Source organism: Gavia stellata, chromosome 13 (genome assembly GCF_030936135.1).
Source record: "Gavia stellata isolate bGavSte3 chromosome 13, bGavSte3.hap2, whole genome shotgun sequence".
NCBI classification, from domain to species: Eukaryota; Metazoa; Chordata; class Aves; order Gaviiformes; family Gaviidae; genus Gavia; species Gavia stellata.
Window position 1 is genome coordinate 22827617 of NC_082606.1, and position 24962 is coordinate 22852578.

General features: G+C 40.3%; 2 protein-coding genes across 2 annotated transcripts in view; one reads left to right on the plus strand and one right to left on the minus strand.

The window, feature by feature from the left end:
* Positions 1-4034: 4034 nt before the first annotated feature.
* Positions 4035-24880, minus strand: AAGAB (alpha and gamma adaptin binding protein). Its single transcript, XM_059823917.1, has 10 exons — positions 24808-24880; positions 16609-16799; positions 15583-15679; positions 14705-14794; positions 12300-12383; positions 7464-7546; positions 6656-6749; positions 5720-5824; positions 5175-5224; positions 4035-4509 (listed from the first exon to the last, which is right to left on the minus strand). Exons 1-10 carry the CDS (start codon positions 24878-24880, stop codon positions 4432-4434), a joined length of 945 nt encoding a protein of 314 aa, XP_059679900.1. The 3' UTR covers positions 4035-4431.
* Positions 24879-24962, plus strand: part of IQCH (IQ motif containing H) — a 71160-nt gene continuing 71076 nt past the window's right edge. The window contains 1 exon segment of the mRNA XM_059824141.1: positions 24879-24936. Within this exon segment, the coding sequence (XP_059680124.1) occupies positions 24879-24936 (58 nt within the window).

Genomic DNA, 24962 nt, shown 5'->3' on the forward strand with positions numbered 1-24962 from the left:
TCCCCATCTCTGTGCTTCCCCCTGGCTCGAGGGAGGGGTTTCTCCTCCCCAAGGTCTGCAGGAAGCAGAAGAATCTACCAACTGTGGGTGTTGAGGACAAAGTTTCCACGAGTCCAAAACACTATCGGAGAGATCCATTTTTGTTTGAGATATGCATTACTGTTGCTGTACGCAAGGAACATTTTCTTTTAATAATTAATTGAACTCAGCATTTCTGTAGCCTTTAGTCAGAGTTGGACGTGGACTAGCAAACAGTGGTGTACTGAGTTTGTCAGTTTAGTTCTAGACTCAATTTATTACGTTTATAATGACCTAACAACCAATTTAATCACAAAAAGAAATGTAAACTGAACTGGCTACAGAGAAAGACCGGCCTCATAAGCCGTACGGACTGTTCCATACAGGTAACAAAATCAGTACCAGGCAGCGTAACAAAAGCGTCTTTTTCTCAAGTCAGAAGAGCAGCGGTATTGCAATGAAAAGCTGCCTAAGCCCAGGAAAACTACAGCATGTCTTGGCTGTGTTTAAGGATGGATTAGTAAAACTACCAAACCTGAACGCAGAAGATGACTAAGCTGTGTTTGTAATAGATACAGAGTCAAAGCTGACTACTGACTCTCTTTCTCCAAAGCCCCCAACCTCTTAACTCGCTTCTGCCAATGCTCCTTCGGATTAGAAAGTGCCGCTGTCCAAGCGAATGCTGGTGGAGAGATACAGAGCATTCACCTTCTCCTCTCCGCATGTGGAGAGCAGACTTTCCAACAGCACAGCTAGTTTGCTGATTTTGGAGGCAGGAGGTGACTTTCAGAGCACAGAGATAAAATCTGTCTTGAAACACACTAAACCAGATCTAAGGCTGCTGGGTTAAACCAAGAGCAGCGGGCTGCAAACGAGGGCATGGGGAGAGACGGGCGCTCTGCAAACCCTGTCCGCAGCACGGCCCCTGCCACTGCGCGCGCAGGCTGCCCCTCACCGCATCGCTCCTCTGAGGCTCTTCCTTGCTGACGGCACGTGTGCTCCTAAGGTCAACAGCTGCCTCCAGCGTGGAGCGATCGGAAGATGATGTTTCAGCACGGTTTGATTTCTTCACTGCTTTTCACACGCTCCGTCTCTGTTCTCCATTACATCCCCCGCGTGGTTACTCTCTTGCCGCCAGCCGCTCCTGCGGCCGCTGTGGACCCCCAGGGAAAATGAAGTCCGAACAGTCAAACCAGGAATGTGTAGACTGATGGAGCCTTGAAAGTTTAACTCACTGTACTGTGTTTTCATGAGATGCAGTGGTAGCTGTGCCACAGCTAAAGCTGGCATTGCAATTTCATCAGTTCTGTGTAGTTTAAAGGTCTTCTGCAGCCTTTGGAGTGTTTGCTGTGACCCTTTTTAGATGCTCTTTGCTAACACAGATACAATCACTTTCCTCTGACCTTTCTTGCAAAGATCACAGTCAGAAACCGATGCTTTCCATTTCCACTGAAGCATCATCATGCTCTTGTGACCACCTTTACCTAGGGAAAGCCGCTACATCTAGCCCCAGGGCCTTAATTTAACTGCAGAGCTGTTCCAGAGCCGTTCCAGTCCAGGACTGGTGTACCGGTGCCAGGGAAAGCTAACAACTTCAGAACTGTTACAAGGATGTAAAACCAAGGTGGGAATTCTTTTGTTGTTGCTAAACAATGCTGGGGCATACAAAGAGAAACTAAGTGAAAGACACAACAACTTTCAGGTTTGCTTTTCCAGTAATGCCCCTTTTATTCATTTCTGTAACATCTATTTTGTAAAGAATTTCTGGAGGCAAAAACAAAGCCTCTCTTCAGAAAAAAAAAATAAAACCACCCCCAAAACAAAAAGCAAGCTGCCAGCAAAGTAAACTTTGATTTAAAAACACAATACAATACTCTTCATTAAAACTGTTTCCTAGTATCTCCTAGCCACGCCTCCTACCTTGATGAACTGTGCTTTTTTAAAACACAGGCCGCACCTACGAAGAAGACGCACATTTACAACAAAAACATGTTTGACGGAGTTCTTCGTACGTTAGTAAGATCCTGCCTGTGCAAAGGTTTTGCCAGTCTTGGGTAGAAGCAACATGGATGCCTTCCCTGCGGGACGGGGGCTATCAGGTCTACCTCCTACTGTACCAGACTCCTGATCAAATCACGCTTGCCTGGCCTGTCAGCGCTTGCTCTGCACTTTCAAAGACTTGTTCTCGTCACTGTCTACACCAAGAGCTGTGACTCTTGCCAGGATATATTGCCTGTAATACAAATCTCCTCCTCCTATTTGTAGCAGGCTGGAGAAGTGAGTGTTCCCCAAGTGGTAACTGATTCCTGGGAGAAGGCATCATTTATGGGAATTTAGCTGCTGCTACCTTGTAAAAAGGCAGCAAACAACTTGATTTTAATTTGTACAATTTTATTAAATTTAAATAAACTGCGACATGTGTATCACACATATAAAGATACCACGTGTATAAAGCACTGGGTTTCTAAAGTGTTCAAGTGCATTATGTTCTTCACTGCCTTCAATTAATTTACTCTGCACTTTCACCATTTATCACTATTGCACAATAAATATTTAGAAAGGAAAAAAACAAAACAACCCACTCTTCAGCTACCAAGAAGCAAACACGGAAAACTGTTCCCTACTTGGAAGGAACCGCCTTCAGTTCTTTATTACAGCTCTCTGTCCTGGGGAAAAAGGAGGAGAGAATGGGAGGAGGTGGCAAAGTCACGGCAAGGCCCGGCAGCTGCTCTTTATCGTTCAGATCGGAAGAGGTGGCCCTGGTAGATGTGGTTGCTAGAATGTATCCTTGTAAAAGGAACATTTCTTTTTAAAAATAGGTATTTTGCTATGGTGGAGCTACTGCTCAGTCTTTGTATGAGAAATGCTTTTCAAACTACTAACAAGGCTTCAGTTCTATTTCTTAAGAGTTAAAAACGCTGCAGTTTTTACCCAGGAAATTATTTACAGCGTTCCAAGAAGCCTATTGTTTTAGCTTTGCTTAATCTTAAAAGAAAAGGCAATGAATGTCAAGAACCACTGTGACAACGCTTTCAAAATTTAAAGCCGTCAAATAATTTATGGAAAGCCACTGTCTCAAGACTCACGAAATTTATTGACACAAAAAACCAGACATTGGAAAAGTTAATTTCAAAATTTCTAAATAAGATTGCTTAACCCGGCGTATTTTCAGATTGATAAGGAAATGCTCTTGGGGAAAATACATGCTATTTCACAGGGTAGGTCAGACGAGCACTAAGGAATTGCTGCTTCTTCAGCAGGGCATCAGTGGGTCACGTCTTTCCGTTGATCCGCTGACGGTATGTGACAGTTGACCATAGTAGAAAAGGAGATAGGGTGGCATTTACCTCTCCTCCTCTCCCCCTCACCAGCCTACGCCTTCCTTCTTGTCCTCCCAGTGCCTTGCGTGTTTATACTCTCCAGTGAGTCTACGACTGTGTGACTGCGCAGAAGATGACAATATATTAAATCTAAGGACAAAGGAATTTTTTTCTATCCCTCGATACCATGACGCAGCAATTTGAGACCTGTACTCCGGTGCCTTCTAATGAACATACAGGAGCGTAGGTCTGTAATAAATGCATCAGGTGACAGAGTGGGCATTTTGAAATCATAGCTTTTCTCTTTAGGTATTTAGGACAAAATTCACCAGTAGAAGGGCTGTGTGTTCCGCTAGGCCTTGGAGGCCAAGGACTGCAGAAGGTTTGGGCAGGGAACTTCACTCCTGGAACAGCAGCAAAAATCTGTCTTGCATTTAATCCCAAATTTAGTTTCTAATGGAAACCCAGGGAGTGTGGCACAACACCTGACTTTCCAGGGAAGGACCACATACTTACACGGGCAAACAGAATTCAAAGCCTGTGGGCCATTTTTAATAGCTTTGGCACTCGGCAGGATTAACCTTGCAGCCTTGGCATAGCATCCCACAATAGGGTACAATTCAGCAACTTTCTCTTCATGGCTCATATAAATCTGGTTTGTTTTAACTAGTAAGTCAGCTATAAAGCTACATAAAAACATCAAACAGGCCTGCATCTGAAACGTGGAGTTTAGAATTGAGTAGTCACTTAACAACCACCAGCCGTATGTAGAAAGATAACTGGTAGTAAATTTGTTTATTTAAACTCAAAAGAGGAAACAATAAAAACGTTGATTTGAAAAATGTAAACTAATTATTATTTCCTCTAACTGCATGCATCGCCTTCCAAAATTCTCTGAGAGAGAATAAATGAAGTCAGACAAAACCACTCTAACCATTAGGTGGTGTGGAATGTGTTACTTACTACAACGATGCGGGGAATCCTTTAACCAAAGAAAGCAACTAAAGCTAAATGGGGCTTTTCGCAACAAACACTCATTGCAGGAAAAGATCACTCTTTTAGAATCGCTCTGTTGCTTCCAGCTACGGAGAACTTAGTTTTCTTCATCCGAGGAGAGACCTTCAATTTCATCTCTGTCTCCTCCAATTGCCATCCAGAATGCTTTGGCCACCTAACAGTGGAAAAAAAGATTGGAAAGGGGGAAAAATTCCCCTCAAATGACTGAAGATTTTGCATTTACCATCCAAAAAATAGAAACCGAGCAGCAGCTAAATCTGGCAATCGTGTTTCTAGGTACAATGCTAATCCTCCGTGAAGTTAAGAAATTTCAGCAACACAGAGGCAATAATTGTGGGAGGCACAGGTGATACAAAACTTGTGCTAATTAAGGCATGATTACATTTTCCTTGAGATCAAGGCTCTTCCATTGACTTAAGTGGAAGCTGGCTTACACCCTCAGTGCCTGCAGGGCCTTCATTTCAGAAGTTTTGAAAGCGGAAAGCCTTTTCTGGTGTTTCAAAATTCCAGGTTTGTTACTCAGGTCTTGGGAGATACCCGTCTTCCCTAGGACTGCGTGGTTTGTTCTTACTACTCTTAACACAAGAACTCTAGAAGAGAAGTATTTCACAGAATTTCACAGAATCACTAAGGTTGCAAAAGACGTGTAAGATCATCAAGCCCAACCATCAACCCAACACCACCATGCCCACTAAACCATGTCCCACAATGCCTCATCCACACGTTCCTTGAACACCTCAAGGTAACTACGTAAGTAACTACGGCTTAGAAAGGAAAACCCCATTTTTAATAATTTCAATGCCAATTTCAAAACCTCACCTTTTCCGCGTGTAGTTTTCTTTGTTCATGAGGCAACGTTGCAGCTTTATCTGTGAAAAAGAACATGACTTAGGTTGTCATCCTCAGGACTGAGCAGGGAAAGTAATGCCTATTGCAGCTGGTTTTAGGGGACTACCAAGAAATTAGTTTAAGATCATAAAAAAGGAATATTAGTTGGTAAGAGCAATTGCAATTCCCAAACACCAGGAAGCCGAGGCTGTTGAGCACACTGGATTTCATCTCAAACATTTGTAGCTTCAAACTGCAAGATTGGCACGCAGTTGTAGAGGTAAAAAAAGTTTGTTTATAGAAAATGGTGTAGCATTAGTTCACAGGGGGACAAAATCAGTGTGATAGCAGTCAACTGAGCAGTATCTGCTTCTTTCAAAAGCACTATCAAGATGAAGGGCAAATTAATGAAAAGATCAGCTACAGACAGGAGAATAGGAATTTGTACAATCCTCCCAACTCACACACTGGCTTTCATGCCTTTGAGCGATTACACTTGGTGATGTAGCTCAGCACGTCTCTCCCTGCTACATTACCTTTCATTTCTTTCAGCTTTGAAAACAGCCTTTCAAAGTTCTCCAGGTCACTGTCTCTTGTGGTTAGGTTGGCTAACTCTTGAATGTCCGTATCTAGCATGGGATCTGAAATAAATGCATATGGGTTGGTTTAAGGTAAATTATTCTGGTTTGTCAGCAGGTATGAAAGCCTTTCTGAGAAAACCAGTATTTTAACATCTGCAAATCCTGTTTGCAAATTCCAACCCCATAGGAGGGAAAGAAACATTTAATTTACTGATTGTTCATACAGAAAACTCATGGCATCATTACAGCGGTAATTAATTTTGATACATTACATTGCAAGAGTGGGTTTGAGTTCATCCAATATTTAAGGTTTCTTGCTTATTATAAAATGATCCATCTAGGAACAGCCATGGAGTAAATTAAAGAGTAATGAGACTATGCTTAGACCACAACTAACACCACCCAACCTTTAGAAGATCTCCACATACAACGTGTAAGAAAGTCCCATCTCGTAGAATGGTGCAATTATTTAAGGACCTGTAGCTTAAAACACCTGAACTTCCTTAGGACTGACCCAAGTAGAGTGTGCTTCATTCATCTCCAGCTGGGTCAAACTGTAATGATTTTTCTCTACAACCACAAAGCTTGAAACTTTATATTTATAAAGGTGTTTCTAGATTATACAAAATATAAACAATAAGCACATCAGGAAACTTCACAAAATCAGATCGGAATGTTTCCAGTTGGTAGTACTGCCGGGGCTCTGTCCTATCCAAACTTGGGCCTGTGTTTTCAAGGGGAACGCCTAAAGACTAAACAATTAGCCTCTACTGGCTCTGGCAAGCACATTTATGCCATATTTTTCATTGAGAAAAAGCCAGTGGCCTTCTGGGACCATCCCAGCCAGCGGTGCCTGCTCCAACGTCCCTGCCAAGCAGAGGAAGAGCTTACCTACAATGCTGTCAATCTGTAGGTTGGTTGTGCTAGCTCCATCTTCTCTGTTGTCTAAATGGGATTCTTCTCTGCCTGCTGCTGATGGATTGGACTGTCAGGAAACGAATAGATATTAGAGTATCCGATAATGAACCTAAAAAGCATCATCAGCAAATCAGGTGCTTCCTGTTTTGACTTCAAAAACTTACTCTTTATCTTAAACTGTTACTGCAAAACCTGTATCACGTGTATTATGAAAAGCCACTTTTGCCATGCGGTACACAGGTACTACATGGAGCTTTTCTCTGATAGGTTTGTTACTGTTCTTTAAATAACACTATCAAGTGATAGTTTTTGTTTTGCACAAAATACTGCTCTTGGATATTAGTGAAAAACAACATCTTGAATGGAGCTTTTAATAATGTTTCCTCGGCTCCAGTGGCTTGTATGGGATAAAGCATTTAAACAGTGCTGGAATCAGTGTGATCAGCACCCAACAGCTTTCCACACTGAGCGCACAATCAGACATCTCCAGGTAAAACGATGAGTTCTGAGGCAATGTCCTGAAAAACAGCAAGCTCACAGCCACAAGGTGACAGCTCCCAGGAACAACTGTAGCAGGAGGTCTTGTAAGAAAAATGCAGCTAGTTTTTCAGACTTCAGAAATGTTTCCTTTAAAATACATTCTAATAGGCTGTTAAGCATCCCGTGAGAAAGGAGGAAAAAAAAGAAAGCCCCCACCACCACCACGCCATATGTGACAATAGGAAAGAGCCACACAAGAAACAGTATGAGCAAAGAACAAGAAATAGGAATTACTGTTTACTTCTGTATCTTGGTTCTCTTCTGACCCAATGCTACAGTTCGCACCTGCTAATGTACTGAGAAGACCGAAGCCTTGGGTCCTGTCTAAAAAGAAAACTGCTGTTAGTTTGACAGAAAATGCAGTATTATTACAAACAGTTGTAACTGACCAGATGGGATAGAGAGTATTTCAGGGAAGACACACACACACACACAGCACCCTGTAAAACTGTATCAGTGCACTACTTTATGCAGAAATTTTTTCATATTCTCTAAGCTTTTTTTAAAGTATACTAACAATATTTACTGCTAAATATTACCAACAGGGAATAGACATGTGAGCCACAAGAGATGCGAGCTCTTTTTTCTTCTTATTTGAAGTCACTGCTCTGTTAGGATTTGGTCTGGCAAATGTCTTCTGATTCCAAACAAGGCAGTTTTCAAAATACAGAAGCAGCATTTGCTATTACTGGCTTTCGGTGGACCAGGTTTTGCCGTCCATGGGAAGCAGCACTGAGTTTGTGGTTAAATACAGGAAATGCAACAAGCGCTTTTGCTTACACGCATCGTGTCTAAATAGGTTGAGCACTACAGTAATGGCAAAGGCGATTTTAAAATATCTAATTCAGAATTCAGGGAATGACCCAGCCATCAAATCCAATGCTGCTTCACACTGCAAGGTACTTCGGGTTTTCCACATCTGCTAATCCACTGTGTATTTCAACAGTATTTTAAAATCTAACCTTAAAAAAAAGTGAATTCAAACCTAAAACTAAACAACCATCTTTATCAGCTAAGATAACAGATGCAGTACAGTATTTTTAAATTAAACTAACTGTATTTTTAAAACTTTCTTTTTTTAAATAAAAACATATGCATAATATGGGGTTTTCTAAGCCATGTTTTCTGCTAGCCTTGCTTTGAGTAGTAAATACTTGCAGTTAGTTACACAAGGGACTCAGGAGACTTTTCTGAAAATCCTAGCATTTAGTCAACTAAAAAAGAAAGAATATTAAGTTATCGTACTACAAATAGCCAGGAAACAATGACTTGTGCCAGAAGAAAGATTAAAATTACTTTTTTAAAAAAATGTGGTTTAAATTAATATTACACTAATGACTAAGCTCTAGACTCAAATGTTGCGATGATGTAATTTTTTTATGCCCTGTCCAAATTTACTTGCCATTTATACAAAATTTCATTTCGAAGAGTTGAATGTGTGACTAAAACCATCAGCTATCTAGAACACATGTAAACACGCCTCCATTAGAGAATTACTAAGACCTCATTTCCTGCTTAATAATCTTCACTGTGTACTTAGGCTAATGTCCTGTCCCAGTCCTCTTCTCCCCTCGTGCTCCCCCCAATCCCAGCAGGTATTTGTTTCAACTGGCTCTGTTTTATGCAGGTTTACTGCTTTAACAGATCACTTGCCAAAGGTTTGGGAAGAAGTGATTCAGTCGAGCCGAATGAATCGCCTTAAAAATGTTCAGCTGCAAAGCCCGTGAAGTCCGCCAGGTACATTAACAGGCAATTGAGTGATAAAAGATTGGGACTCGCAACCCAAAACAAAGTAGCTTCCCCAAGTTTCAGCAGGCTGAGCACAGAGCTGTCTTTAGAGAAACTGTAAAGATCGACATTTAGCCAACTTCTGAGTCATCTGAAGCTAGATTGGACGTTGGAGTCCAGAATGTACTTGAGAGAGAACAGTCCCACATTGGCAGAGGGGTGGATGAAGTGACCTAATCATGTCCCTCTTTCGTATCTATTAGAGTTCATCCCGTACCGAAAAATGACAGTGGCTCCATCCCCGCCCCGCCATACACATAACCTCAGTAATTACAAAATGTTGTCCTAGTTAGAAAGAACTGGAATCTACAGCAGGGATCTCTGAAAAGCAGCTATTTGTTTCTGGATCCGTGGTTAGGGAGGTGGCAGACATAACACTTGGTTGCAGGCACACCCTTGAAAAAGCCTTCCTATAAACTCTTTTTATTGGATGTAAAAGTTGTTTCAACTTCTGGGTGCAATTCAGGAAGTGGGTGATGCCTTACACAGTGTTCTTACAGCATCAGAGCCAAAAATTATCTCACTCAACTTATTGTAATAGTTGGTGGCTCCATTATGATGGAGTCTATATAGTTTCACAGGTATCACTCATCAATAGTTGCAGAGCTCTAGTACGCTGTGCTGTGAGCACGGCTTCGAGATTCATACATGCTCATTTCATAGCAAAACATTTCCCACTGTCTTTATCCACTGTTCTTCCATAGTCTGTCTCTAGCTGACATGTGGTGATCCCGATTTCTATGCAAAATTGGAATTAAAAAGTCAAAATTCATAATTTGTTTAAATAACTAAGTTTAAATAGTTCCTCTAAATCAGGCTCATTCTTTGTAAAGAGAGCCAGGCTAATTACTGGCCCCACCCTAGGTAACCAGCTTCAGCTGGGATCACTAAAGCACAGATTTAAGCAGGGAAGTAGCCAAGTAGTTTCTTTCAGAAGGCAGTAAATGGTTTCTCATCTTGCCATCTAGGACAACTGGCTTTGCTCTTGAAGGGACAGCTAAGGACAACAGCAGCGCACTACCTTTTGCAGGGGGGGCGGGGAGAAGATGTTAGTTGAAGAACTAGGTGTGCTCTTCTGCACAAGGAGAAGAAAACCACCTGATTCTCAGACTGAAGAGAGCTCTGAGGCCTGGAGAACCAACAACTTCATACCAACTACAAAAGGGAATTGCCTGCTGAAGACCCTCAAGTAAGACTGCATCTTTTTCTTTGAGTAGAGACAATAGTGCTTTATTTACCCACAAAGCATGTGGTATTACTTGATGTAAAAATGTTTATAATTCAATTATGCTCTATTTAATACCTATTTTTATGAATTGGTGTGAGGATGAATGTATTTAGTGGTTAGAGGAAAAAATTGAAAGGTCAAGTATTTTCTTAATTAGGTGTGTGAAAAAACTAGTTCACAACTTAAGAAAAATTGTGTTTAAGATAAACCACCTTAAAATAAGATGGGTTTAATGCTTGCACTCGCAAAAAGTCATTCCTGCTGTCTGTAAACTTAAATTTTCATACAAACAGATAGCTGAAGTAAGGCAGTGCTGTAACACTGGCTTTTTGGATGGCTATACTTCACAGTGCTATAAGCCTTTACTACTACACAAATATCTTACACTTTATGAAAAATCTCCATGTGAAATATGACTGCATGGTTTCTAAATGGCTGGCAGCTACAGATAATTCAGTAGAAAACCTAAAGTTTGATTTACATGGTGGCCAGTTTCCAGGATCAGCAGGAAGTTAAAAACAAAAGATATGTTACAGGTTGTAAAAAGTTTTATTTTAAGTAAAAAGAGCTCAACAATTTCCCTTTGAAGGCATAGTCAGGCTGCAACAACTTCCAAATATAGTTCACTTCCTGAGGGGCTTGCAGTAACATGCATCAATGCTGTGTGGCTTCTGTACTGTGGAAATAGAAAACCTGGATTTTCAAGGAGTCTGACCTTTACAGAACGCACTAATGATGCATGGGAAGTTCCCCCCACGAAAAACTGAACATGTGACTAAGTTCTGTTCTTCTGTAATGTGGCATCTGTCAAATGCAGGAAATACACTGTTAAGAAAACTGTTTTAGCACTAGTGAGATAACTTTACACGATCTCAAATGGCTACCTATTTCTCTACGATGGTTACATTAAGTTAGAACCAACCTTAACCTCATTCTGATGTGGTATGAGAAATACTCAAAAAGCTACCTAAAAAACAAATATATTATTAGTTTAGTAGTTCTCATCCTAGTTCTACTGATTCCCAGTAACTATCTTGCAGTTACAGGAACTAGCAGGAGCCTCTCAGCACTTGAAATCATTACACAGTTAAAAGACGTAGGAAGGAAGAAGCAACAACAGTGGAAAATTGTACATCAGGGAGCAGACACTGGAAGGTTGCTAGCGGGATGAGACTTTGTGAGATAAGAAATGTAAGGCCAAGAGCTCCACAAGAGTTTAATCTTCCTCCATTTCCTACAACAGCTTGTGTTATTAGAAAGGTAATTAAAGGTTTTCAAGTAAATGGAAGTATCTACACCTGAAATAACTCTGGGCTAGCCACAGCATTTCCTTTTCTAATGAGCCTAATCCTAAAGTGATTTTTCAGAAATTCTAACTCTACCTGATAATCAGCTATCTGCAGAAAATTATCTGGGTTTGCCTATTTTTTGCACTGTTTTCAAAAAGTTCTGTGGTTTCCACGTACTCAAGTGGGGTTTTCTGTAGGGAAGACAGTCCTTCTTGCAGTGCACTTAGTATGTCCTTTGACAGACATCTGAAATCACTTCTTTGCCAAAACTCATCTCCGCAGTTGCTAATCTCATCCCTGTTTCAAATATTTTTTCAAAAAACTATAACAAATTTGGAATTTAACACTTAATACTTCTATACTAAACCATGTATCAGTTTTTAGACCAAGCTGATAAGGACTAGCTATTTGCTGCTAGAGTTTGTTGGAACAAGCTTTCATTTTTCATTGAAATTTCCAGAGTTAGTGGAATATTTAACTGAAGTTACTGGTAGAGAGCAAGTCAAAATACAGAGGGAACAGGAACAGATGCTGAAATGGGAATAAATCTCACCCACTGCCTGCAAGTTTCTCTGTGCATCAAGGGACAATGAAAGCAATATCTGAAACCCTACTATTCCATGTAAAAGGTTGAAGAGTGCTCTAGTTCTCTCCATACTGATGCAGTGGCAGTAGCACTGTACCTGCTCAGTTTAGACTTTTGCTAAAAGTACTAAGCTCCCTAGGCCTTGCATTCTCTGGAATTCATATAAGAGGAACCTGTGTTACATACCGCTCTTCATGACTACGTTGGACCACACGTTGGCATTCAAGGCTTGTACAATTCGTTTCACTCCGGTGGATTCTGGAAAGTCATCTAAACCAAAACACAAAGACATTGCACTCCTAACAATTAGACCAAAAACCATCATGTGCCTGAAAGTAAGAAGGTGTGTGTCTGAATACCTGTCCTACCTTAGAGCAATGGAGATAAATTATTTCTTTTGTTAGGAAACACAGATTTCTTACCTTGGCTTCATGCGAAGCCAAAGAAATATCAATTAATGCCTCACTTCTTGGTCTAGGCTTCCCGGTATTACGAACTGTGAGCTCTCAGTCTTTTGTAGAGATTTAAATTCTGAATGGGGTTTTGTTAAATATTTAGCATGAGGCCTATGTTGTTAAATAATGTACAAGTAAATTTAATAGTTATAGACAACTTTTAAGTTGCTGTTAAAAGCAAGGCACTTTTTACCCCAAGATCTTTTAGAATGCTGTATGGCATAAAAGTAGATGCTAGAATTACCTTTCCTTCCTTTAGAAAGTAAAGAACTTCAGACAACCATTTAAAAAAGGTGCGAGGCTTGTTAAAAATTTAAATTATCATTGTAAAGCTATCTCCACAGTATCTAACTCAATCCTGTGAATTAAAGTAACTTGAAAGACTACAGAAAGCATTATTTGGAATTCAAGTTATTTACTGAATAGATCCTCAGTTTAGTCAGCTTCCCATGTTTGTGCAGGTCTCACAAAGCACTAGGGGGAAAAAAAAAACCCTTTGGATACAAAAATGTGATTGCTTAAAAATCAAACTCTTTTAGGATGACTCAGGGACAGGTGCAGTAATTGAAACTGCCTTTTAAAAATGAATTTAAAGCTGCCTATCACCTCTTAGATCAAATAATTTGCCCTCTGACACTGCTGTTTGGTTTTGTATCAGAGCCATTATCCAAGAGCCTCAGTTTAGAATTCTTGTTTAGAATCCTTACTGCACAAACAACTGACTGACAGTGTAGTCATAGCAAGAGCTCCAGTTCGTTTGTGATGAGCTGCCAGAAATGTCATAATTTTCAAACAGATATTGGTCCAGTATGTTTACTGCATCTATTTTATCTTTTGTAAGTAGTTCATACAGCATGTTTATGGGGTAAATATGTTACTCACTGGAATACATTTCCTCCTATGCATGAGTCACAGTGAATCAACTACCATATTAAAAATTCAAGAAAGAACATATACCTTAATACTCCAAAGATTAACATCCTGAGTTATTATTATTCCCATTACTTATTATTTAAATAGCTTGTTCTTTACACAATTATTCAACAGAAACAAAACCAACTTACTTGATGTTACTAGTATTTCCTTTTAAAGCACTTCATAAGAAAACTTTAGGCTAAGGGGTACCAACTTCCAACTTTTCTGGTTTCTATAAATCAGAAATATGTGTGTCCCTCCCTCTCTGACTAATGAAGAGTCAAAAAGAAATGCACCTTTAAAGACATGGCAGGAGGGGGCGGTTCTTAGCTACTCAAGATGATACAATTTTAATCTAGGCCTTTAAAGGGGGGAAGGAGTGGGACTTGAATTCTAGCTTAGACGACCTTTAGACTAAATTATTTTTGGTGACAGCTATGTATTTGGTGACCCTGAAATAGAGCAAATGTTAGTGACTAATTCCACTCAAGCCTGCAAATGGAGTCAGTTATCTCATTTTGGCTCTATAGAGGTAAGATGTAAACACTTTTTTTGTATCGCTGAAATGAGGAGATAAGGCTGATGCTGATAAGGCTGTCAGGAAGTGCACAGTCACTTTTCAAGAGTGGAACATCACACATCACACTTTTGACTTTGCTTGATGGGTTTTTTCAAGTTATAAACATATGGTCAGCCAGTTATTTTGAAACTGGTTTATTTCCTGTCTAACAGTGCATGTAATTCTAAAATGTTTTTAACAATCTCCCCCTTTCAGCCTATCATGTCACTGTTTGAATAATGCCTATCTTCTCTTGGTACGTACAATAGTTTTAAGTCTTTTTAAAGGACAAAGAATTTTCCTGCCCTTGTGCATCTCTCTGGCTCTTGTTTTTTAAATTTATTTCCAAAGTGGAATATAAAAGCTTCTAATCTATCAATACAGTCCTAGGATTAGTGCCAGAAAAAGGAGCAGATATTATTTTTATGTAGGTGCTACATAAACAGCAGCTGTATTTGGGAGGAGACAAATGGAATTTCTTGGAGGAAATAACTTCCTGCTCCTCCTGACCTTTTATAGCTGAGACTAAGCCTCACCAACTGGGAGCATTCCATGCTGTAATCATGCAGCACATAAATGAAGTTATGCCCCTTGCAATTGTTTAGAAGATATTTTGCTCTGCTTTTTCATTCTAAAAATTAAAACAGAAGTAGCAGTCCTACCATCTTCATCAGGCAGTTCCTCAGGGCTAAGTTCTACCAGTTCAAAGCCATGCTTGATGCACCATTCTTGAGCCTTCTGTCTGTTAACACCTGAAGTTGGGGAAACAAAAATGCGTACTAAACATACACATTTGAGACTAATATCAGCAGTTGAATCTTTATTCCCTCAAAGTTGTTTGCTTATTCTGGATTGTATGGGGAAAAAGTACATTGTAGCTGGCGTGAGTCCTCCATTCACTTTGAATTTGATTCCAAAAACGCCGGAGTTAAACAAACGCCGCCTCTGAGCTGGTTTTTTTTTCAAATACCATAAAATCAAATGGCTTTGCAGTAGGTACTCAAAGGGAAATGTAAGTGAAGTGCTAGAGTGAATGAAGACTTCTATTAACTCTAGGTTTGAATCTGAATTAAGTTACAGGAGCATATCTGCACCCTACAGCTTGCTTTTGTATTGCATATAATAGTCTAAAACCAAAGCAAACATCTGTATTTAATATCCAAATGGTCAAAAAAGATGAATGTACTTTCCATTGTAGTTAGGCAACCAACACTCATCCTCATTCTTCACCAGCGAGCATCATGCACATCCAGTAATATAAATGCCTTGTTAGTTACCTTGCAGTGCATGCTGGTATACTAGGAATGGGATGCACAGAGCTCCTTTTAAGCAAGCTTGTAAAATTCTGATTCAGTTTTAACCACAACTAGCTTAAGACTTCTGTTCCTGGTCACGAGAGTAATCTGGCTCTTCTCAATCGCGTCTCAAGCCCAGTCTCACACAGATATTTCAAAGAAACAATTGTGTTGATTTAACTAGGAAAAAAAGTATGCAAAGTTAATAACTCTAAGTCAGTTTGGAACTTCTTTGGGTTTCATACCATTCTCGGATACTCTGTTACAAACCAGGATCATGACTTCTGGTAACCACTCTTCTGTCAGGGGAAGCCATTCAGAGACACTATCAAGTCCAGATTTCTAAAGGGAAAAAAATAAAAGTACTTTGGAATACACCCTCAAATACTTTAGGTTTTAAACTAGTTTTAAATCATTAATAGTATTAGAATAAAAAGCAATGAAGTAACGAAAATATGCTAGGCTGCATATCAAGCATGTTTAAGGTGCTTGTGTTCTAACTGGAGAAGCTGACTTATACCCAACTTCCTTCTGATTCTTGACTTACCTCCCTTTCATGTTTAATATTAATTATGCAATCCTAGTGTAGATTATGAAATATTTTTACTTAAGGCTAATCATGCATATTTCATTATAAGTGTATCTCGGGTTTAATGTGCAGCTACTCCATTTTCCACGCTAAAGTGGATGTTATGGGGGCTAGTGAACTACTCCCATTGCTAGAGTTTATTCTAAGGCAGCCCTGAGATGTCTGGTTAAAGGTATCTTTGCAGAATGTGTGGTATGCACCCTTTCCCACCTGTGGTGAAACACAGTTCCCTATTTAGAATAATTTTTTTTGTCTCAGAATCTTTCTGGCTTTTGCTAAAGCACTGTCTTCACTGCTGCCAGCTTAGTAGAAAAAAATTGAGGTAAAATGATAGCACTGAATCTTATGTTTATCTCCCTCGTTCTTGGCTATCCTAAAGCGGCCTTTCTGAACTAGCATCAATGAGGAGTGAAGTTGGAAGTGGTGGGCTGGAGGAGGATTTACCTTAGTGACATATTTGCATCCTGAAAACCTCTCTTCCAGCTGGAATATAATAGTAGAAGGGAAGGAAACTGCTTCCATTGTTAGCAGGCATAATTTAACACTGGTTTACTGACCATTAATAGAACAGCGTAAAAGGAATGGATGGCACAAGATGAAGAGAATGTAATTCGTGGTTATCACTGTGATAAGGCAACTATATCATACAGATAAGCAATATAATGAAGCAGAAGAGTCTTACTATTGTGCTGTCGAAGTACACAACAAATGCTTGCACAGATTCAGCAATATCTTCAGTAACAAGAAATGTGTTTGGTACTACACAGAGGTGAATATCTGCAGAATAATATTTATTATCTATTGTCCAGGGGTAAAAATGCACTCTTCCACTTGTAGTTGCACCCACGGTAAGGTCATCTTTTCCTGTGATACCTGTATAAAAGAAAATGAATGAGGCAGATGCTAAAACCAGCATCAGGAAAATAATTTGTCAACAGAAGCTTGGTACAATGCCAATACAGAGCCATCTTTACTTACTATAATAAAACTGTATGTATTTAAGATCTTTAAAAATTCAAACTCAATATGTTACTATGTCCTAGAGTTTATTATTTAGCTTTCAAAAGAGTTTAGTTTCTAGCTTTCAAAATAAAATATGGCACAGAAGCTCTTCAGAAAGCAAGGCTTTTTTCCTGGAAATGCCTTTTAAAGTGTTAGCCTCAAACTCACTACCTTTAAACAGGATGTATGGAGAGAATACCTAGACTTTATTACAGCAGAAACAAACCTTGCATGGTTTGTTCAGATATAAAGAACTGTTTGACTGTGACCAAAACCTGAAGGTAACTAATGAGAAAACAAACCAACTTACTACAATTTGGCTGTAATTCCCATTAAATTCCACGTAGGAGTTCAACAATTAAAATCCAAGGCAGTGCTTTGATAATGTAATGTTAAACACTGCCCTTCGTGTGCTGGTAGCAACCTTCGCAGAACGCTCCCATAGCATGACAGCCACCTGGTGGAGTTGAATTATAGTTAGTAGCAGAGCACCCTGTCTATACCTCGCTGGAAAGGGCAGAGTATCTTGTTCAAGCTGGACAAACCTATGGACACTTTAAAACACAGGTCAATTATATAGAAAATTGACTGAGTCATCTAGAATTTCCTTGGGCATCAGAAGAGTTAAAAAAAATGAAAAGAAATAAAGTATATGGGTTTTCAAAGATCTTAAGGGTCATATTTTAAAGGTACTGAGAGACAGTTCTTGAAGATGCTAGAACAGGCTGTTCCCCAAATAGTCTGGACATGAATTTGAAATTAGCTGTATCTTATTAATGAAAAGGCAGGAAAACCCCACTGCCAAGGTTGCCGTGGAAAGGTTCAATGATTTTTTGCAACTAACTGCAACTAACGTGAATGAGCACGGCACACAAGGCAGCACAGAGGAGAGCTCTAAACCAGAAGGATTAGTCGCGGCAGTGAGGAGGAGGACACAGGGCATCTGAGGGAAAAATTTGATCTCGGAAACAGAGACCTGGGAGGGAATCTCCTGTCTGGGTTTCTTTAAAAAAAAAAAAAAGGAAAAAAACAAGCCACATCTACACATTTTTTCCAGGTTAAGAAAGTTTGACTTTTTAATTTGGGTGACAATAGTTTTCAGAGTAATTGGTCTTCAGTCAGAAGCTCCTCTGTGATAAGACTATCCATGTCACCTTGGGGCTGGGGGTTGATGCCACTGAGTCAATACCAAACAAGCCTTGATTCTGAACTTTGTATTCTTAGAGCACTAGCTTGTTCATATAAATATGGAGGAGACTACCAATACAGCTAACCAAAATCAATAATCTTAAAAGATTTTCATTCTTTCAGGTTTTTTCATCACTCTTAAGCCATACACACCAGTTCTAGTGGCACACAGCTGTTCTCCCGTGCTTATCTCATAAAAACTTGTATATGTGGATGCAGCAGGTATCTCTATCCTGTTTGCATTAGCTCATGTTATGCTCTACTGATATGAAGTAAGCACCTCTGCACTCATCTTCCAGGGAAACACAAGAATAGCTTTTCAGTTAGTTTTAAACCCAAGCTTTTCAATTTAGGCTACACAAACACATCAAGTCTCCTCTTCTTAAAAACAACATCCCAAGTAATTAGTAAAACAGATCATCAAATGATAGCGTGTCACTTTACAAAAGCTATAGCTTTAATGTGCATTTTCTACAATAATAAAGGCATTTTGGCAGATGACAAATTACTTTTTTCTGCTATAAAACAGGAGCTTTAAGAATGAGTAGAAGTTAAGTGGTATAATTGGTATAATTTAGTTTGGTATATTCGGTAAACAGGACTCTATAATATGTGCCAATTGCTACTAGACTAGGAGGGGGCCAATGGAGGTAGCTTTTGCCCTGCTTAGATATAATGTGACAAAATTATAGTAACCAGGAAAGGAAACATGGTAGACAGTGTCACTGTGCATGTCCAAAACAGAGGGATGCCTTTTCTTTCTGGAATTATCTCTTGCCTAGCTTTTCAAATGCAGGCATAATCTTAATTTTCTACCCTGGAAACCAGATGTTTTGTTTTGAGGTTTTTTATGCTACATAAAATATGCTATAGATTTCCCTTCACTAGTGTTTTGACAGTTAAAAATAAATAACTAAATAAAAATCAGTTCTAAGCTAACAGAATTGCAAGTCAATGCCACAAGAAGCTAAGAATAAAGGAGCCCATAGAGATTACTGAAACATGGCAAATCAGCACTAAGACTCAAAGCTAAAGGGAGGAAAACAGGGGGAGGAAAGGAAGTCAGTTCAAAAGCCACTCTGTGAAGTTAGCCACCCTAGCAAGAATACGAAAGGAAAAAACTTCTTATAAAAGATTTTTCAAAAGCTGATATTGAAGAACTTTCACATTTGCTTTGTAAGTGATTTTTTTTTTCTTCTAAAAGTTCATGGACAAATTTAGGCCTCAAAGTACCGCTATAGAAGAATGAGGACATGTCCCATTTCCTATTGCATGGTACTGTTCCTGTATTTTAAGCTGTCGTCTTTCATCCCATTGTGCTTCTGATTACCCATCATTCATCCAAAGGGATTTTGCCAATCCCCTGTGAAATTTCTCTCCCAGTAAAAATGGATGTTGCACACTAAACTCAAAGGACCGCAGGAACTTTCTGAAAGGATTCAGACTTGCTATGTCTCAGCCTGCATGTAGGGTTGTAACAAATTACTGCCAAACAGCCTGATTACTCATGGCAGGAAACTAAACGCAGCTTGGGTAGCTTGTGAATAGTTCTCTTCCACAAAAGTCACTTAGACCAATTGGGTTTTGGCCTTTAAAGTAAACAAGCAGAGACTACAAAAGAAATAGACACTGCAACTCAAACTGAGTGGTCAAGGAGATATTCCATGTTGGAACTAGTTCTAAGGATTACATTTGCCACCTGTGGATTCCAGGAATTTCTTTCCAAGACAGCCTGTATTTTAATGAAAAAAGTAAATTTGGCCAGAAGAGTTTCGTATCTAATTTTAGAGAACATTCATCAGAAAAAACCCAAGTTTTATTTGGATACAGAATAAACGTCTAGAAAATTAATATGGCAAAAGAAGGTGGCTTGTCAAACTTATCTCTAGAGATGAGTTACTCATTTTTAATTTTAAACTCCCCAGCCATTGAAAGTGTCAGTGGTTTGCCATCCAAAGAGCCTGGAAAACCAACTGAGTCACTCTTTGACCACAACAGTAGGCAGGCCTACTGGGCTGACTTAATTAGCTTGCCTTTTCATAGAGCAGAAGTGGCTTGTTTGGATGACAGGAATGCAAACGGACTCCAAATGCATCACCATTAACGAGTACTAAAAACACGCATGGAAAAGTTCATGCCACAAAAGAACATTGCTTAGCGACATTCAAAAACATGATTTAGAGTTCAAGGTCCTCTAAGAAATACAGCAGCTACTAACGCTGGACACTCCTTTACTGAAATAACTTTCACGATCTTACCAATAACTGCTGAATACTAATTAAGACATAATGTATTTCGGCGTCCCACACTTCTGTATAAAAGCATTTTGGAGCAATAGAAGCTTCTTCATCTACAGTGCATTATTTGAGGCTAGGGACCAGAGGGAGCACTTCTAAGCCAGCTCCAGTATCATCCTCGGGACATTACCTCCTGCACGCATTGGCACTATTCAACTATGCAACCTCCAAAGCCCCTGTACTAATGCCGACCCACGCTAAGGTCACGGTGTTTGTTGGACACAGTTATCTTCCTCCAGTTTATCCCAGTTCATGACTCACTTTGCCCATTTTCTGTCAGAAAACCATTTAAGAACACAACAGCAACTGACACACGAGACCAGTTCATGGCTCAATCCAGTAACTGACAGTAACTGGTATCACATAGCTCAATGAACTTCCAAACTTCTGCAGAATCTGTCCAGAGGAAAAGGGGTTTTTACTTCCAGGCAGTCAGTCAGTAGCTTATGTTTTTCAGCAAATTCATTAGTTATGTCCCTTCTTTACTCGCAAGTATCTAGAATTTTGAAAAAATTGCACAAAATTCTGACCGATACTTTTCAAAATTAATTCCAGCTATCTATTTACATAAATGTTTGCTCATTTTACTGATTTAAACTTGCTGACTTGTAATTTCATGAGCTTGCATATGCACAAGATAGTTAAACAATGGTTAGAAGACAAGGAAGAGGACATGGCAAAATTGTAAAACCTAACATTGACTCCCTTTTTGTAATACAGAGGCTTAGTAAGCACTCTAAGTGCTAGGCAGCAAACACTTTTTCAAAAGGAGAACTGGAGACCAGAAATAACTTTTCAGAAAAGAGCTGAATAATAATCAAAGAACCAGATGTAGGTCTCTTGCTGCAGTGTTCCCTCTTCTCTAATATTCAACTGATATTTAAGCACCTCTACTACATTGTGTGTTTAACAGTAATATTTTTTCAGAATCATTACAACTCCTCTTTGCAGGCTTTTTCCAAAGGGATTAAGGTATTGATCAGTCTTCCTAGTGTTTTTCAGATTGAATACATGCTATAAAACGTAATTTAGTTTTCTACAATGCCCTACATGTTCCCAAGTCCTCTTAGTTGGTAGGTACACCAAGTAGTTCTCACATTCTGAGCCTTGAGAGCCACCTGGTGGAATACGCCATAAAAATACTCCTGCAAATTACACAAGGAGTAAAGAGAACTCAAGAAATACGCATTCAACATATATATCTTCCTGTGGGGGAGGAGGGGAGTAGTAAATAGTCAAAAAAGAGAGAAAAGAAAAAATCACATCAGACAGTATTTATCTGTTGGCCAGCGTTTTTGAAAACTAAAACAATCTTATTCGCTGTTTTAACTTGTGATAAATATATCTAAGAGAAGAACCAATCCTATCCTGTGCATTTTAAATAGCTTTGTTTTGCCACAGCATCTAATGAAATAAAGCATTCAGGGCATTCCCACAGAAACTTGAGAGAATGAAAGTATATCTAGCAAATGTACCACAATGTTCTTCTCAACCTCAAGCCATTTCCTACTTAACAGGATGAAAACACTGGAAAAAGCCTTGTAATTAGCCTGGAAAGTTCTGGCAGGCAGCAGGAAAAATTGGTTCTCGTACACTTCCTAACAATGAACACTCTAAGTGGCTTTTTTCTGCTTATAAAGCAGGTTTGCCTGGAAAGAGTATGTACCAGGGAAATCCAGCAACGCAGCGGCAAAAGCACTGGTAAGAGTGATACGGGCTTTGTTTCACGTTTCTGTTATAGACTCAAAACCCTACTGCTATATGGATCCTACCAACCAATGCTGCATTTAAATAGCATATTTAACCATACATATTCTATCTCAAACATTGTACTGCCCCAGAGGTGCTAATATAATGGTCTTGTTCTCAGCATTGAGCTAAACCATTATCAAATAATGCCTTTAATCTGGTGTGACACTTTCGTGCTGTAAAAGCGCAAGTTCTGAGAATTGCACCAGCATTTTATTTCAACCCACTAACACCCTTCAGTCTAGCCTACTGTAGCCAGCCACAGCTGCCTTGTCCTTATCATGATGTCCTTGAATATTTTACAATGTTTTTTCTGCTTATGCTCCCGCATCTGAAGTAATTTCACTTGTTATACAAAGCAGGAACTTAAAATTCTCATGGTGTTTATTTTAGTAAATGATCATGTTTCTTTCAGGAAGATTTTAATGTCTTGTGAAGCAACCCAACCAGAAGACACAAAAGACTATCTCCAAGACTCCAGTTTTGTTACTGGAAAACAGTGGAAGCCTAGACATTTCGAAGTGAGTACTACTTAAAAAAAAATACCCATGAAGTTAAGTTTTAAGACTTTCTCAGATTCAAGAAGGACAGGGAACTGCTGGAGAGGGTACAGCAAAGGGCTACAAAGATGATTAGGGGAGTGGAACATCTTTCTTATGAGGAAAGGCTGAGGGACTTGGGTCTTTTTAGTCTGGAGAAGACTCGGGGGGATCTTGCCAATGCTTATAAATACTTACAGGATGGGTGCCAGGAGGATGGGGCCAGTCTTTTTTCAGTGGTGCCCAGTGAAAGGACAAGATGTAATGGGCACAAACTTGGTCATAGGCAATTCCATCTAAACATGAGGAGGAACTTCTTTACTCTGAGGGTGGCAAAGCACTGGAACAGGCTGCCCAGAGAGGTTGTGGAGTCTCCTTCTCTGGAAATATTCAAAACTCGCCTGGACGCATTCCTGCGCAGCCTGCTCTAGGTGAACATGCTCTGGCGGGGGGTTGGACTGGGTGATCTCCAGAGGTCCCTTCCAACCCCTGTCATTCTGTGATTCTGTGAAATAGCGTTTCTATGAAGCTTTTTGCTCACCTTCCTTTTTTACTTGTTTAATGTCGCTATGAAAAATAATCAAAGGAAAGCTACAGGAACCTTGAATAATTCCTTCTAATTTGCTTACACCTTCCTCACAAACAAGCAACCAAGAATAAGGTTTTACAGAAACTTATTCTTTGGTATGGAATCCCGTTAAATAATTCAGTATCAACCCAGATGTTTTGACAGAGTAGCCTTTGACTGCATCGTCTGTCATTCCTTGTACTGTCATTCTTGTTTCAAAATGTGGTTTAATGAGATGGAGGGAGCCAGTCCCTGGGGGCAGCCCTGAGCTTTATCAGGCTCCTAGGTAAGATCTCACTCAGAAACAGCCAAAAACAAATCCAGAAGAGGGGTTGGGGCTGTTGATAAGTTATATCTTAGTATGCACATCAAACTGTTCATGACAGTTCCCTAAAAAGCCAGGCTGTACTAACAAGCCATAACAGTAAAACCAAGATCTAAACAGCTTCTTCCTGGAATCTCCCTGATTTTAGAATTACTATAAATTCTACCAAAGTTTTCTCTACTATCACGTCTTGTTCTTGTGTTCCCTTTCTCAAGACATAAAAAGGGGAACTGGGTTCCATGAAAGCCACTTCCTATGTATTTGATATGGAGTAAGTGTAATCTGCAATTCTGACAAACTGCAGAAAGGAAGAGTTTTTTAGCTTTCCCTTTTTTGTGCTTCTGCATTGAGACAACGTATGGTCTAATGCATGAAAGCAAGCCTGAGTAAAGCAAGAGTTCAGACCCACCAGGAATTTTAGAAATTCTACCATCCTTAAGGTCCAAGAGAGTCTGTTCACCTCAAAAATGGAAAGATGAAACCAGAGGGACAGTATTTAGTCTGCTTTTGTTTTCCCCTTGCTTATACTCCTGAGCCACTCCGGTTGCTCTGGTGTCCCCCTCTTGCTCTAGGGGCTATCTGGGCCACTGACATGTCCCAGTGAAACAAGGTCATTTTTGCACTCTGTGAATGACTGGAATGGTCAGCAGCAAGCCTTACGGTCTCATGAATCTGTTCTGCATTTGTTATTGAAGAAAGTATTATTTTTATTCAGTCTCATGGCAATTCTCAAATTATTTAGTCCAGGTGTAACTTATGACAGTTTAGTCACATCTAAGACATGGCAAGTGGCCAGTGGGTAACAATTTTGGGATGTGGGGCTTCCTTCTTTTTCCCGGTGGGTTGTGGTGGTGATATTGTCTGCTCCTCGGTGTCGGCGGGTACAAAACACCGATCTGTGATTCTATACCGTCTCTCTTAAATAGCTTATTTCCTTAAAGCAATAAGGAGGCCCCTGACGCCTTCCTCAAGGGCAGGTGGCCAAACGCCACAGGCCCGGGGGCAGGCAGGGGGCCGGCTGGCCGCCCTGGCAGGGCTCGGCCGCTCTGGGGACGGTGGGTGGGGGGGGGACGGCCACCCCTCGGGGCTCCCCTGAGGGCCTGGGGGTGCGGAGCTGCTAGGCCGAGGCCTACAGTTGCGGGCAGGCCGGGGCCCCGCGGCTGCGCCCGTCCGGGCCCCGCAGCGCGCGACGACGACGACAACGACGACTCACGTTTGACGAGCTCCTCGGCCGCGAAGCCGGCAGCGCAGCTGGTCACCAGCGCGAAGGGCCCCGCCGCCGCCATGGCGCCCGCCGCCGCGCCCCTTCCGGCCCCGCCGCTACCACCCGGCTGCGGGGGGGGTGGGGGAAGGCGGCGAGCCCTTCCA